Source organism: Ranitomeya imitator, chromosome 4 (assembly GCF_032444005.1).
Source record: "Ranitomeya imitator isolate aRanImi1 chromosome 4, aRanImi1.pri, whole genome shotgun sequence".
Taxonomy (NCBI): Eukaryota; Metazoa; Chordata; class Amphibia; order Anura; family Dendrobatidae; genus Ranitomeya; species Ranitomeya imitator.
In genome coordinates this window covers 688,523,550-688,540,083 of record NC_091285.1, presented here as the reverse complement: position 1 = coordinate 688,540,083, position 16,534 = coordinate 688,523,550, and the positions used below count along the sequence as shown (strand labels likewise).

Genomic DNA, 16,534 nt, shown 5'->3' with positions numbered 1-16,534 from the left:
TACAGTCTCATTACTGGTGTCACTGGTTCCTCCCCAGACCACATCCAACAACGTACAAAACATCATCGAAAGTCGGGTGGAGAAGAGAACGAAGGGCGTCTACGTCCCGGCCGGAGGCAAGCAGCTTCTGACTTTCATGGATGACCTGAACATGCCAGCCAAGGACACATTCGGATCTCAGCCACCTCTGGAGCTTCTGCGGCTCTGGATCGATTATGGTTTCTGGTACGATCGTCAGAATCAGAGCATCAAATATGTTAAGGTCAGAAACCTGGCGACACTCGGTCTCCTACATAGAGGAGCTCAGATCTGTCCCGCTACTCGTCTAACTTCTCATGTGTCTCCGCTCTACAGGACATGCTCATCTTGGCAGCCATGGGTCCTCCTGGCGGAGGTCGTACAGCTATATCCGGGCGTCTTCAGAGCAGGTTCAACCTGATTAACATGACCTTTCCATCGGTGAGTAGCAATACTTCAGCATCTGTCATAGAAGATGGTGCGGCAGAAGAGATATGTGCAGGCTGCTCTGGAGAACTGATGGAAACCAGCCAACGGGGGAAAGTTATTCTCATTATTCGGCAGCTTTCTGAGGTTTCATGTAGTTCCTGATCAGAGGCGACATCAAACTCTGCTTTACAGCAGGTCATTCACACACTATGAGTCCTCCCAGGTCATTGTCACACTATTAGTCCCCCCCAGATCATTCTCGCACTATGAGTCCCCCAGGTCATTGTCACACTATTAGTCCCCCCCAGGTCATTCACACACTATGAGTCCTCCCAGGTCATTGTCACACTATGAGTCCTCCCAAGTCATTGTCACACTATTAGTCCCCCCCCCCCCCAGATCATTCTCACACTATGAGTCCCCCCAGGTCATTGTCACACTATTAGTCCCCCCAGATCATTCTCGCACTATGAGTCCTCCCAGGTCATTGTCACACTATTAGTCCCCCCCAGGTCATTGTCACACTATTAGTCCCCCCCAGGTCATTGTCACACTATTAGTCCACCCCCAGATCATTCTCACACTATGAGTCCTCCCAGGTCATTGTCACACTATTAGTCCCCCCCCCAGATCATTCTCACACTATGAGTCCTCCCAGGTCATTGTCACACTATTAGTCCCCCCCAGGTCATTGTCACACTATGAGTCCTCCCAGGTCATTCTCACACTATGAGTCCTCCCAAGTCATTGTCACACTATGAGTCCTCCCAAGTCATTGTCACACTATTAGTCCCCCCCAGGTCATTCTCGCACTATGAGTCCTCCCAGGTCATTGTCACACTATTAGTCCCCCCCAGGTCATTCACACACTATGAGTCCTCCCAGGTCATTGTCACACTATTAGTCCACCCCCAGATCATTCTCGCACTATGAGTCCTCCCAGGTCATTGTCACACTATTAGTCCCCCCCCCCCCAGATCATTCTCGCACTATGAGTCCTCCCAGGTCATTGTCACACTATTAGTCCCCCCCCCCAGATCATTCTCACACTATGAGTCCCCCAGATCATTATCACACCATTAGTCCCCCCCCCCCCCCGATCATTCTCACACTATGAGTCCCCCAGGTCATTCTCACACTATTAGTCCCCCCCCCGGTCATTCTCGCACTATTAGTCCCCCCAGGTCATTCTCGCACTATGAGTCCCCCCAGGTCATTGTCACACTATTAGTCCCCCCCAGGTCATTCTCACACTATGAGTCCCCCCAGGTCATTGTCACACTATTAGCCCCCCCAGATCATTCTCACACTATGAGTCCTCCCAGGTCATTGTCACACTATGAGTCCCCCCCAGGTCATTGTCACACTATTAGTCCCCCCCAGGTCATTGTCACACTATTAGTCCACCCCCAGATCATTCTCACACTATGAGTCCTCCCAGGTCATTGTCACACTATTAGTCCCCCCCCCCAGATCATTCTCACACTATGAGTCCTCCCAGGTCATTGTCACACTATTAGTCCCCCCCAGGTCATTGTCACACTATGAGTCCTCCCAGGTCATTCTCACACTATGAGTCCTCCCAAGTCATTGTCACACTATGAGTCCTCCCAAGTCATTGTCACACTATTAGTCCCCCCCAGGTCATTCTCGCACTATGAGTCCTCCCAGGTCATTGTCACACTATTAGTCCCCCCCAGGTCATTCACACACTATGAGTCCTCCCAGGTCATTGTCACACTATTAGTCCACCCCCAGATCATTCTCGCACTATGAGTCCTCCCAGGTCATTGTCACACTATTAGTCCCCCCCCCCCAGATCATTCTCGCACTATGAGTCCTCCCAGGTCATAGTCACACTATTAGTCCCCCCCCCCAGATCATTCTCACACTATGAGTCCTCCCAGGTCATTGTCACACTATTAGTCCCCCCCAGATCATTCATGCACTATGAGTCCTCCCAGGTCATTGTCACACTATTAGTCCCCCCCAGGTCATTCACACACTATGAGTCCTCCCAAGTCATTGTCACACTATTAGTCCCCCCCCCCAGATCATTCTCACACTATGAGTCCTCCCAGGTCATTGTCACACTATTAGTCCCCCCCCAGGTCATTGTCACACTATGAGTCCTCCCAGGTCATTGTCACACTATTAGTCCCCCCCAGATCATTCATGCACTATGAGTCCTCCCAGGTCATTGTCACACTATTAGTCCCCCCCAGGTCATTCACACACTATGAGTCCTCCCAAGTCATTGTCACATTATTAGTCCCCCCCAGGTCTTTCTCGCACTATGAGTCCCCCAGGTCATTGTCACACTATTAGTCCCCCCCAGATCATTCTCACACTATGAGTCCTCCCAGGTCATTGTCACACTATTAGTCCCCCCCAGGTCATTGTCACACTATGAGTCCTCCCAGGTCATTGTCACACTATTAGTCCCCCCCCCAGATCATTCTCGCACTATGAGTCCCCCAGGTCATTGTCACACTATTAGTCCCCCCCAGGTCATTCTCGCACTATGAGTCCTCCCAGGTCATTGTCACACTATTAGTCCCCCCCAGGTCTTTCTCGCACTATGAGTCCCCCAGGTCATTGTCACACTATTAGTCCCCCCCAGATCATTCTCGCACTATGAGTCCTCCCAGGTCATTGTCACACTATTAGTCCCCCCCAGGTCTTTCTCGCACTATGAGTCCCCCAGGTCATTGTCACACTATTAGTCCCCCCCAGATCATTCTCGCACTATGAGTCCTCCCAGGTCATTGTCACACTATTAGTCCCCCCAGGTCTTTCTCGCACTATGAGTCCCCCAGGTCATTGTCACACTATTAGTCCCCCCCAGATCATTCTCACACTATGAGTCCTCCCAGGTCATTGTCACACTATTAGTCCCCCCCAGGTCATTCTCGCACTATTAGTCCCCCCAGGTCATTCTCGCACTATGAGTCCCCCCAGGTCATTGTCACACTATTAGTCCCCCCCAGGTCATTCTCACACTATGAGTCCCCCCAGGTCATTGTCACACTATTAGCCCCCCCCCAGATCATTCTCGCACTATGAGTCCCCCCAGGTCATTGTCACACTATTAGTCCCCCCCAGGTCATTCTCGCACTATGAGTCCTCCCAGGTCATTGTCACACTATTAGTCCCCCCCAGATCATTCTCGCACTATGAGTCCTCACAGGTCATTGTCACACTATTAGTCCCCCCCCAGATCATTCTCACACTATGAGTCCCCCAGGTCATTGTCACACTATTAGTCCCCCCCCCCCGATCATTCTCACACTATGAGTCCCCCAGGTCATTCTCACACTATTAGTCCCCCCCCGGTCATTCTCGCACTATTAGTCCCCCCAGGTCATTCTCGCACTATGAGTCCCCCCAGGTCATTGTCACACTATTAGTCCCCCCCAGGTCATTCTCACACTATGAGTCCCCCCAGGTCATTGTCACACTATTAGCCCCCCCAGATCATTCTCGCACTATGAATCCCCCCAGGTCATTGTCACACTATTAGTCCCCCCCGGGTCATTCTCGCACTATGAGTCCTCCCAGGTCATTGTCACACTATTAGTCCCCCCCCAGATCATTCTCACACTATGAGTCCTCCCAGGTCATTCTCACACTATTAGTCCCCCCCAGATCATTCTCACACTATGAGTCCTCCCAGGTCATTGTCACACTATTAGTCCCCCCCAGGTCATTCTCGCACTATGAGTCCCCCAGGTCATTGTCACACTATGAGTCCTCCCAGGTCATTGTCACACTATTAGTCCCCCGACGTCATTCTCACACTATGAGTCCCCCCAGGTCATTGTCACACTATTAGTCCCCCCCAGGTCATTCTCACACTATGAGTCCCCCAGGTCATTGTCACACTATTAGCCCCCCCCAGATCATTCTCGCACTATGAGTCCCCCCAGGTCATTGTCACACTATTAGTCCCCCCCAGGTCATTCTCGCACTATGAGTCCTCCCAGGTCATTGTCACACTATTAGTCCCCCCCCAGATCATTCTCGCACTATGAGTCCCCCAGGTCATTGTCACACTATTAGTCCCCCCCCCCCCAGATCATTCTCGCACTATGAGTCCCCCAGGTCATTGTCACACTATTAGTCCCCCCCAGATCATTCTCGCACTATGAGTCCTCCCAGGTCATTGTCACACTATTAGTCCCCCCCCCCCCAGATCATTCTCGCACTATGAGTCCTCCCAGGTCATTGTCACACTATTAGTCCCCCCCCAGATCATTCTCGCACTATGAGTCCCCCAGGTCATTGTCACACTATTAGTCCCCCCCCCAGATCATTCTCACACTATGAGTCCCCCAGGTCATTGTCACACTATTAGTCCCCCCCCCCAGATCATTCTCGCACTATGAGTCCCCCAGGTCATTGTCACACTATTAGTCCCCCCCCCAGATCATTCTCGCACTATGAGTCCCCCAGGTCATTGTCACACTATTAGTCCCCCCCCAGATCATTCTCACACTATGAGTCCCCCAGGTCATTGTCACACTATTAGTCCCCCCCCCCCCAGATCATTCTCACACTATGAGTCCCCCAGGTCATTGTCACACTATTAGTCCCCCCCCAGATCATTCTCGCACTATGAGTCCTCCCAGGTCATTGTCACACTATGAGTCCCCCTCCCCAGATCATTCTCGCACTATGAGTCCCCCAGGTCATTGTCACACTATTAGTCCCCCCCAGATCATTCTTGCACTATGAGTCCTCCCAGGTCATTGTCACACTATTAGTCCCCCCCCCAGATCATTCTCGCACTATGAGTCCTCCCAGGTCATTGTCACACTATTAGTCCCCCCCCCCCCAGATCATTCTCGCATTATGTGTCCCCCAGGTCATTGTCACACTATTAGTCCCCCCTAGATCATTCTCACACTATGAGTCCCCCAGGTCATTGTCACACTATTAGTCCCCCCCCCCCCCCAGATCATTCTCGCACTATGAGTCCCCCAGGTCATTGTCACACTATTAGTCCCCCCCCAGATCATTCTCGCACTATGAGTCCCCCAGGTCATTGTCACACTATTAGTCCCCCCCCAGATCATTCTCGCACTATGAGTCCTCCCAGGTCATTGTCACACTATTAGTCCCCCCGTCCCCCCCCCCCCCCAGATCATTCTCGCACTATGAGTCCCCCAGGTCATTGTCACACTATTAGTCCCCCCCCAGATCATTCTCGCACTATGAGTCCCCCAGGTCATTGTCACACTATTAGTCCCCCCCCAGATCATTCTCGCACTATGAGTCCACCAGGTCATTGTCACACTATTAGTCCCCCCACAGATCATTCTCGCACTATGAGTCCCCCAGGTCATTGTCACACTATTAGTCCCCCCCAGATCATTCTCACACTATGAGTCCTCCCAGGTCATTGTCACACTATTAGTCCCCCTCCCCAGATAATTCTCGCACTATGAGTCCCCCCAGGTCATTGTCACACTATTAGTCCCCCCCCAGATCATTCTCGCACTATGAGTCCCCCCAGGTCATTGTCACACTATTAGTCCCCCCCCCCCAGATCATTCTCGCACTATGAGTCACTCAGGTCATTGTCACAATGTGAGTCTCCCTAAGTCATTCTCTATCTGTTCCCCCCTGGTCATTTGCAAACTGAGACCTCAAGAACATTCACACATTAGAAAAATTTGCTTATTCTCACATTATAACACCCCCCAACTCCAGGACATTCTCACACTGAGACCACCTAGTTTATTTTCATGTTATCAGACTCCTAGAAGGTTCTCCAAATATAAGACCTTCTAATCACTCTCAAATTGTGAGCCTCTCAAGTAATTCTCACATTAAGAGTCCCCCACCCTGCAGGTTATTCTCATTTATTCTCATATTATGAGACGGTCTCCGTAATTCTCACATTTTGAAATTCCCCAGGTTATTCTCACATTAGGTTACCCCCCCCCCCCCCATGATATTCTTATATAAGCTGACCCTTCACCCCCAGGTTATTCTCACATTAGGTGACCCCCCCCCCCCCCCCGTTGATATTCTTATATTAGCTGACCCTTCACCCCCCAGGTTAGTCTCACATTAGGTGACCCCCCCATGATATTCTTATATTAGCTGACCCTTCACCCCCCCAGGTTATTCTCACATTAGGTGACCCCCCCAGGATATTCTTATATTAGCTGACCCTTCACCCCCCAGGTTATTCTCACATTAGGTGACCCCCCAGGATATTCTTATATTAGCTGACCCTTCACCCCCCAGGTTATTCTCACATTAGGTGACCCCCCAGGATATTCTTATATTAGCTGACCCTTCACCCCCCAGGTTATTCTCACATTAGGTGACCCCCCCATGATATTCTTATATTAGCTGACCCTTCACCCCCCAGGTTATTCTCACATTAGGTGACCCCCGCCCCATGATATTGTTATATTAGCTGACCCTTCACCCCCCAGGTTATTCTCACCTTAGGTGACCCCCCCATGATATTGTTATATTAGCTGACCCTTCACCCCCCAGGTTATTCTCACATTAGGTGACCCCCCAGGATATTCTTATATTAGCTGACCCTTCACCCCCCAGGTTATTCTCACATTAGGTGACCCCCCCATGATATTCTTATACAGTTAGGTCCATATATATTTGGACAGAGACAACATTTTTCTAATTTTAGTTATAGACATTACCACAATTAATTTTAAACAAAACAATTCAGATGCAGTTGAAGTTCAAACTTTCAGCTTTTATTTGAGGGTATCCACATTAAAATTGGATGAAGGGTTTAGGAGTTTCAGCTCCTTAACATGCGCCATCCTGTTTTTAAAGGGACCAAAAGTAATTGGACAATTGACTCCAAGGCTATTTCATGGATAGGTGTGGGCAATCCCTTCGTTATGTCATTCTCAATTAAGCAGATAAAAGGCTTGGAGTTGATTTGAGGTGTGGTGCTTGCATTTGGAAGGTTTTGCTGTGAAGTAAACATGCGGTCAAAGGAGCTCTCCATGCAGGTGAAACAAGCCATCCTTATGCTGCGAAAACAGAAAAAACCCATCCGAGAAATTGCTACAATATTAGGAGTGGCAAAATCTACAGTTTGGTACATCCTGAGAAAGAAAGAAAGCACTGGTGAACTCATCAATGCAAAAAGACCTGGGCGCCCACGGAAGACAACAGTGGTGGATGATGGCAGAATAACCTCCATGGTGAAGAGAAACCCCTTCACAACAGCCAACCAAGTGACCAACACTCTCCAGGAGGTCGGCGTATCAATATCCAAATCTACCATAAAGAGAAGACTGCATGAAAGTAACTACAGAGGGTTCACTGCACGGTGCAGCCACTCATAACCATCAAGAATAAAAAGGCTAAAAAACATCTAAAAAAGCCAGCACAGTTCTGGAAGAACATTCTTTGGACAGATGAAACCAAGATCAACCTCTACCAGAATGATGGAAAGAGAAAAGTATGGCGAAGGCATGGTACAGCTCATGATCCAAAGCATACCACATCATCTGTAAAACACGGCAGAGGCAGTGTGATGGCGCGGGCATGCATGGCTGCCAGTTGCACTGGGTCACTTGTGTTTATTGATGATGTGACACAGGACAGAAGCAGCCGAATGAATTCTGAGGTATTCAGAGCCATACTGTGTGCTCAGATCCAGCCAAATGCAGCCAAACTGATTGGTCGTCGTTTCATACTACAGATGGACAATGACCCAAAACATAAAGCCAAAGCAACCCAGGAGTTTATTAAAGGAAAGGAGTGGAATATTCTTGAATGGCCAAGTCAGATATCTGATCTCAACCCAATTGAGCAGCATTTCACTTGTTAAAGACTAAACTTCAGACAGAGATGCCCACAAACAAACAGCAACTGAAAACCACCGCAGTAAAGGCCTGGCAGAGCATCAAAAAGGAGGAAACACAGCGTCTGGTGATGTCCATGAGTTCAAGACTTCAGGCAGTCATTGCCAACAAAGGGTTTTCAACCAAGTACTAAAAATGAACATTTTATTTAAAATTATTTAATCTGTCCAATTACTTTTGGTCCCTTTAAACACAGGGTGGCACATGTTAAGGAGCTGAAACTCCTAAACCCTTCATCCAATTTTAATGTGGATACCCTCAAATGAAAGCTGAAAGTCTGAACTTCAACTGCATCTGAATTGTTTTGTTTAAAATTCATTGTGGTAATGTCTATAACCAAAATTAGAAAAATGTTGTCTCTGTCCAAATATATATGGACCTAACTGTATTAGCTGACCCTTCACCCCCCAGGTTATTCTCACATTAGGTGACCCCCCCATGATATTCTTATATTAGCTGACCCTTCACCCCCCAGGTTATTCTCACATTAGGTGACCCCCGCCCCATGATATTCTTATATTAGCTGACCCTTCACCCCCCAGGTTATTCTCACCTTAGGTGACCCCCCCATGATATTGTTATATTAGCTGACCCTTCACCCCCCAGGTTATTCTCACATTAGGTGACCCCCCCATGATATTCTTATATTAGCTGACCCTTCACCCCCCAGGTTATTCTCACATTAGGTGACCCCCCAGGATATTCTTATATTAGCTGACCCTTCACCCCCCAGGTTATTCTCACATTAGGTGACCCCCCCATGATATTCTTATATTAGCTGACCCTTCACCTCCCCCCAGGTTATTCTCACATTAGGTGACCCCCCATGATATTCTTATATTAGCTGACCCTTCACCCCTCAGGTTATTCTCACATTAGGTGACCCCCCATGATATTCTTATATTAGCTGACCCTTCACCCCCCAGGTTATTCTCACATTAGGTGACCCCCCATGATATCCTTATATTAGCTGACCCTTCACCCCTCAGGTTATTCTCACATTAGGTGACCCCCCATGATATTCTTATATTAGCTGACCCTTCACCCCCCAGGTTATTCTCACATTAGGCGACCCCCCCCCATGTTATTCTTATATTAGCTGACACTTCACCCCCCAGGTTATTCTCACATTAGGTGACCCCCCCATGATATTCTTATATTAGCTGACCCTTCACCCCCCAGGTTATTCTCACATTAGATGACCCCCTCCCCAGGATATTCTTATATTAGCTGACCCTTCACCCCCCAGGTTATTCTCACATTAGGTGACCCCCCCATGATATTCTTATATTAGCTGACCCCTCACCCCCCAGGTTATTCTCACATTAGGTGACCCCCCAGGATATTCTTATATTAGCTGACCCCTCACCCCCCAGGTTATTCTCACATTAGGTGACCCCCCAGGATATTCTTATATTAGCTGACCCTTCACCCCCCAGGTTATTCTCACATTAGGTGACCCCCCCATGATATTCTTATATTAGCTGACCCTTCACCTCCCCCCAGGTTATTCTCACATTAGGTGACCCCCCATGATATTCTTATATTAGCTGACCCTTCACCCCTCAGGTTATTCTCACATTAGGTGACCCCCTCCCCAGGATATTCTTATATTAGCTGACCCCTCACCCCCCAGGTTATTCTCACATTAGGTGACCCCCCATGATATTCTTATATTAGCTGACCCTTCACCCCCCAGGTTATTCTCACTTTATGAGACCCCGAGGGATGTCTTTCCTAATACGCTGGGCTCAGGATTTTCTCGTCCCCCCTCAGGAGTCTCAGATAAAGCGAATCTTTGGAACGATGATGAGCCAGAAGCTGCAGGATTTTGAGGAAGAAGTGAAGCCGGTGGGAGACATAATCACGCAGGCAACTATAGAATTATACAACGCCATAACCCAGAGATTCCTTCCCACCCCGGCCAAGATCCACTACCTGTTCAACCTGCGGGACATCTCCAAGGTGAGGGAGCGAACATGGGACATGAGAGACAGAATAGTGATGGCCAGATTGGAGACGGTCATATCAGCCTACACCTAAACATACTGTACTCTGCGCCAGTGTCTTCCAGAGCTGCACTCACAATTCTGTCAGTGGAGCAGTAGATTCACCACTAAACCAGTAGAGGGCAGCAGAGAGATGTGGTGTCCTGCAGACTAGGACACCAGCAGAAGTCGGTATGCAGCTCTGGATGTGACTGGAGTATATTTCTATGGTTATTTCCATGGTGGCAGCTGAGAGGGGCTGCAATTAGATGCATATATGTAGGATACCCCCTGGATGGAGAGAGGCTTTAGGTCTCTGACTGGCGTCTTCCTCTCCGCCCTCCGCGCAGGTTTTCCAGGGAATGCTACGAGCCCACCGCGACCTCCATGATACTAAGCAGAGCATCGCCCGACTCTGGGTCCATGAGTGCATCAGGTACTGCTTTGTGTTCTCCCATGTATCTCCCCAGCAGCGCCCCCTTAAGGGGAAATGTGGTATTACATGGCAGCTATTTCCATGAATGGCCGTCCTAATACACGGACAGAGCGAGAGCTGCCATTTCATAGAAGAGGTCATGTCCTTGATATTCTCCTCACAGAGTCTTCTCAGACCGGCTGGTGGATTCTATAGACACCGAAGCGTTTACCGGGATCCTGAGCGAGAAGTTGGGCTCTCTGTTCGACCTCACGTACCACAACCTGTGCCCCAGCAAGCATCCGCCTGTGTTTGGTAGGTGGTCCGTGAGCTCTCGTGTACCTGTCCGCAGTCCTGGGTGGTAGTGAGGGCAGCTTTTTTCTGTATCCTGCCCTCTACGCCAGCCGTGACCTCGCTGTGATCTGGACACCTTTTGCTAACCCCCCATTTAATACATTCCCTTCCCCCTATCCAGGCGACTTTATGCGGGAGCCCCCCGTGTACGAGGACATCACAGACTTCACTGCCCTAAAGAGGTTCATGATGAATCAGCTGCAGGAACAGGGTCAGCAGCCCGGGGCCACCACCAAGAAGCTGGTCCTGTTCACAGACGCCATCCAGCATGGTACGTGCCCACAGCGTAATTTACAGCCATTTTGTTCTTTCCATCGGCTAATTAGGTAACTGTGAGCCCCCCGTGTTTACCCTTTCTCCCCCAGTGACCCGCATTGTACGTGTAATTGGCCAGCCTCGAGGAAACATGTTACTGATCGGCATTGGGGGCAGCGGCCGGCAGAGCCTGGCTCGACTAGCAGCCTACATTTGTGACTACAAGGTTTTCCAGCTGGAGGTGACTCGAGGCTATCGGAAGCAGGAGTTCAGAGAAGGTGGGTGTGCGCCGCTATCTCACACCGGCTCCATGTTGTCCTTTGCTGCTCCATATTACCCCAATTGTCGTTCTCGTCCCTCAGACATTAAAAAGCTGTACCGTCAGGCGGGTGTGGAGGGCCGTCCCACCGTCTTCCTCCTGACGGACACGCAGATCACAGATGAATCGTTTCTGGAAGATGTGAACAACGTGCTGAGTTCTGGGGAGGTCCCCAATCTCTACAAGGCCGATGAATTTGAAGAGGTAAATCTACAAGTGGTCCCCAACTAATATTTGCATCTGCAAGGCCATTGCGCCCATTAGGGTCTTCTTCACTCAACTAAAAATGTCTTCTCTCCATAAAATCAACATGGAAGTAATGACAACCCCGAATCCATTTTGTGAGCGGTGGCGTCAGGCCGGCGAGCCACTTGTGTCCTCTCATCTGTCTCCATGTTGTCCTCTAGATTAAGACCATTTTGCAAGAAAAAGCCAAAGCAGAAAATGTGTTGGACACAGCAGAGAGTCTCTTCAACTTCCTGATCGAGAGAGTGCGCAACAACCTCCATATCGTCCTGTGTATGAGCCCCGTGGGCGACCCCTTCAGGTGACCTCACCCTCACTGTTCACCATAATGTAATAGTCCTTTATTGTAGAAGTATCAACTCATACACCAGAGGCCTATCTGAAGATTTGGTTGCCCTCTGTTATCTTCCAGTGTCAGCCCGTTCTCTTCCCCTTGTGCTCAGCAGGCAGCGGCAGCCATCTTTAGCATAGATGCATAGTACCTAAGTTCCTCTCTCTCTTCTCCTCTTACGTGTTTTCTTTCTCTGCTGCAGGAATCGCATCCGTCAGTACCCGGCCCTTGTGAACTGCACGACCATAGACTGGTTTTCTGAGTGGCCGCAGGAGGCTCTACTGGAGGTGGCAGAGCGATACTTGGAAGGAGTGGAGCTGGGGAGCTTGGAAGGAGTGAGTCTTCACACCTCAGCACATGGGGCTGTCTGTATGGGATCCACTCCCAAATTCTGCACCATTGTAAATAACACAGCAGGATTATAGCTGGACCCGTCTCTGGCTGTGAGGATTAAGAGAAGACAGGAGTGGTTTATTGCTGCTTCTGTCTTCTCTTTTTGTTTTCATGTCAGTCCATGGAAGCATTGGCAGTGCCAGTACTTCTGCAGGGCCTGCCGATCACCGGGCATCTGCCCAGTATAGCAGAGCTGCTGGGTCCTGGCAGACAGCTGTGGAAGCCTCATACAAAAGAAATAATAAAAAGTCATTTTTGTGAGGCAAAAAAAAAATTGTCTGGTCATTAAAGGGTTATTCTTTCATATGAAATGTATCCCTTTAAGAGCTGTCAAACAATTTGCAGTTTCATGCCATTTTTTCCTTGTCTTGACCGATGCAGATTAACGGGAAGGTGGCCCGAATCTTCGTCACAATGCATCGCTCAGTTGCCCAATATTCCCACAAGATGAAGCAGGAACTGAAAAGACAGAATTACATCACCCCGACCAGCTACCTGGAGGTGGTCTCCCGATACAAGAGGTGAGTGCTGCCTCCACGGTGAACCGTTATACGCTGATTACAGGTCACTTATACGTCACTGATATCCAGGCTCCTGAATGAGAAGCGCGCAGAGTTGGGCGAGAAGGCCTCCAAGTTGAGGAACGGGCTGTTTAAGATCGACGAGACCCGGGAGAAGGTGGAGAATATGTCGGAGCAGCTGGCTATCGCCAGGAGCAAAGTGGCCGAATTCCAAAAACAGTGTGAGGAGTATCTGGTGATCATCGTCCAGCAGAGGAGAGAAGCCGACGAGCAGCAGAAGGTATGTCCTAATTGGCTGGGGCGACCTGAGCTCAGTCCAACTCTCCTTCTTGCTGACTTTCTGACTTTCTTCACCAGGCAGTCACTGCTCACAGTGAGAAGATTGCAGCTGAGGAGATAAAGTGTAAGGCCCTGGCAGAGAATGCCCAGAAGGACCTGGAGGAAGCCATGCCAGCACTTCAGGAGGCCATGAGGGTAAGAGCTGCCTCTTGGCCAGTCAACAGATTTGCTCTTTTGCGTCAGACTACTCCGGGTTGGGGAAACTTGATGTATACATATATGTTATGTGTATGAGGCCTGTATTCTGAGCCGTATCTCCTCTTTTTCTTTTATTAGGCCCTGGAAACTCTGAACAAGATGGATCTGACAGAAATTAAAGCCTATGGACGACCACCAGCTCTGGTGGAGACTGTAATGCAAGCCGTCATGATCCTGAGGGGAAATGAGCCTACGTGGGCCGAGGCTAGGAGGCAGCTAGGTGAGGGAGGAGAGTGGACGGTGCAACCTTGTCTCAGTGGTGAGTAGATGTCCACGGTCCCTTCATCGTTTAATTCTTGGTTTCTTTAGGAGAACCCAACTTCATCAAACAGCTCATTCACTTCGACAAAAACAACATCTCGGAGCGGGTGTTGAAGAAGATTGGGCAATACTGCGCCCTACCGGATTTCCAGCCGGAAATGGTGGGTCGAGTGTCCCTGGCCGCCAAATCTATGTGCATGTGGGTGCGGGCGATGGAGGTGAGCACGTAATACCCCAGGGACCAGTATGGTCATGTAGTCTGTGATATCTGGAGCCTGGACTTCTCGCTTTTTTTTCGGCAGATGTACGGACGGATATTCCGTGTGGTGGAGCCAAAACGTGCCCGCATGAACGCCGCCATGTCACAGCTGGCCGAGAAGCAGGCGTCGCTGGCCGAAGCCCAGAATAAACTGAAGGAGGTACTACAATGTCACCTGGATGTGCCATATACAATGCTAAAGACCTCGGGGACTAACAGCCTGGGAATTTTTGAGACATTGCTCAGAAACGACCGGATGGTTGCACCTAGGACTCTAGAAGGAGTGCAGAGCCTAAACCAGAGTTTCTGGATGTGGTATAATGGTCCCTACTGTCCTTGTCTCGCAGGTAGGAGAACGTCTTGAGCAGCTTAAGATGCAGTATGATGAGAAACTAGCGCAGAAAGAGCAGCTCCGAGCAGAGGCTGAACTCATGGAGGTGAAACTGCAGCGAGCAGGAACGCTGGTGACTGGGTTGGCCGGAGAGAAGATTCGCTGGGAGGAGACGGTCAAGGTGGGTCCCTCCATTCCCCATCTTATTATGATCATCGCCACTTTTGAGCCTTGTTAGCGTATTCTTGTTCTCCTCCTCAGGGTCTGGAGCAGGACCTGGGCTTCCTAGTCGGTGACTGTCTCCTGGCATCCGCCTTCTTGTCGTACATGGGTCCTTTTCTGTCCAGTTACCGGGAGGAGATACTTTCCATTTGGATTAAAGAGGTGATTTGTGGCTCTAAGAAACATCCTAAGAAATATTTCTAGCAGAAACAGTGATCCTGTCTCTCACCCCTGATGGGTCACCGTGGTCAGCCTCTCCCCAGGCAGATGTGGCTGATAACAGAGAAGATAGATTGTCATTGACCATACAGTCACTTGTACCTGCGGATTTCAGCAGGACAGGTCGACCATCTAATGCGTAGGAGGTCTCTGCTGTAATAGCCCATAGATGATTGGGCATGTTGGCTCTTAGCGAGCCTGATCCTCTTGTTCTCAATGGATATACAGGAGCTTCTCAGAAAATTAGAATATCAAAAAGTTAATTTATTTCAGTTCTTCAAAACAAAAAGTGAATCTCATGTACTATATAGAGTTATTCCAAACACAGATTCCTGCATACACACACATCAGACCAGCCTTTCTTGTCTGTCATCCAGGTGCGGGAGATGCTGGTGCCCTGCTCCCCTCTCTTCTCACTGACCACCTTCCTGTCCAGCCCCACCATGGTGCGAGAGTGGAACTTGCAGGGTCTGCCCTCCGACAGCTTCTCCAGTGACAACGGCGTTATCGTCACGCGAGGGAATAGGTAACGTCACGTCTCCGATCCCACAAGGTTCCCCCGGGGACAGGAAGAAGTGGGTAGACATCTCAGACTCCACAAGTCTTTTCCGGCAGTCACAAACGCATCAGCCTGTCTGCACCCTGCACGGGATGAGGGCACATCAGTGTCAGGGTGCCAGATTAGGGGACGTTTTGGAGCATTAGATGTTTACAGGGAACCTGTCGTCACGATCTGCCGCATACATCACTTCCACCACCACCGCCTGGGGCACCTATACACCTTATAAAGATGGCGCATGCTCAGAGCGTTCACCTTTGTGTGGGCAGAGTCGTCAATATCAGACTGTGCTGGTTCCTGACCCTGAGGAGACATCCCTGAGAGGGCAATGGGCAAGAATTACTGCAATGGTTGGGTTGTACATTATTATAAAACATGATTGCCAGGTTCCAAAATTAGTGGTCTGTGATATTTTCAGGTGGCCACTCATGGTCGATCCCCAAGGACAAGCAACCAAATGGATAAAGAGCATGGAGTTTGCCAACGTAAGAGCTCGTCCTCATTTTTCGCCCTCTCTCATGTGTCCTCCTAGAGTTAGGGATTCATTCGAGTCGTGTTTCTTGCAGGGGCTTAAAGTGATCGATCTTCAGATGCCGGATTTTATGCGGATTTTGGAACAAGCGGTGCAGTTTGGGATGCCGTCTCTTCTGCAGAACGTCCAAGAGGATCTAGACCCGTCTCTAACTCCCATCCTAAATAAGTCCATCACCAAAATAGGTGAGTAACTGGAAGTAATGGCGGCTGTCACTGAAAATGAGGATCTCCTTCGTACACATAGCCGCAGCATCCACATCATACATGTCTTCTGTACAGGGGGCAAACTTCAGATCCGGCTGGGCGATAAGGATGTTGTCTATAACCCTGAATTCCGATTCTATATCACTACCAAATTGTCCAATCCTCACTACACCCCCGAGATCAGCTCCCAGACCACCATCGTCAACTTTGCTGTGAAGGAGCAGGTGAGACTTCTTTAGGTAACGGTGCCCATGCACCTCTGTGTCTTCTCGTC

General features: G+C 49.6%; 1 protein-coding gene across 1 annotated transcript in view; it reads left to right on the top strand.

The window, feature by feature from the left end:
• DNAH2 (dynein axonemal heavy chain 2) overlaps positions 1–16,534 on the top strand; it is a 108,002-nt gene that overhangs the window by 81,821 nt on the left and 9,647 nt on the right. Inside the window, exons 49-70 of the mRNA XM_069767428.1 lie at positions 38–262; positions 355–459; positions 10,089–10,277; positions 10,651–10,736; positions 10,900–11,030; positions 11,191–11,340; positions 11,435–11,602; positions 11,687–11,847; positions 12,051–12,190; positions 12,423–12,555; positions 12,995–13,134; positions 13,204–13,414; positions 13,492–13,608; positions 13,750–13,891; positions 13,981–14,150; positions 14,235–14,351; positions 14,539–14,703; positions 14,784–14,906; positions 15,341–15,489; positions 15,941–16,007; positions 16,089–16,239; positions 16,336–16,484. Of these exons, the coding sequence (XP_069623529.1) occupies positions 38–262; positions 355–459; positions 10,089–10,277; positions 10,651–10,736; positions 10,900–11,030; positions 11,191–11,340; positions 11,435–11,602; positions 11,687–11,847; positions 12,051–12,190; positions 12,423–12,555; positions 12,995–13,134; positions 13,204–13,414; positions 13,492–13,608; positions 13,750–13,891; positions 13,981–14,150; positions 14,235–14,351; positions 14,539–14,703; positions 14,784–14,906; positions 15,341–15,489; positions 15,941–16,007; positions 16,089–16,239; positions 16,336–16,484 (3,189 nt within the window). The remainder of the gene's footprint in view (positions 1–37; positions 263–354; positions 460–10,088; positions 10,278–10,650; positions 10,737–10,899; positions 11,031–11,190; positions 11,341–11,434; positions 11,603–11,686; positions 11,848–12,050; positions 12,191–12,422; positions 12,556–12,994; positions 13,135–13,203; positions 13,415–13,491; positions 13,609–13,749; positions 13,892–13,980; positions 14,151–14,234; positions 14,352–14,538; positions 14,704–14,783; positions 14,907–15,340; positions 15,490–15,940; positions 16,008–16,088; positions 16,240–16,335; positions 16,485–16,534) is intronic.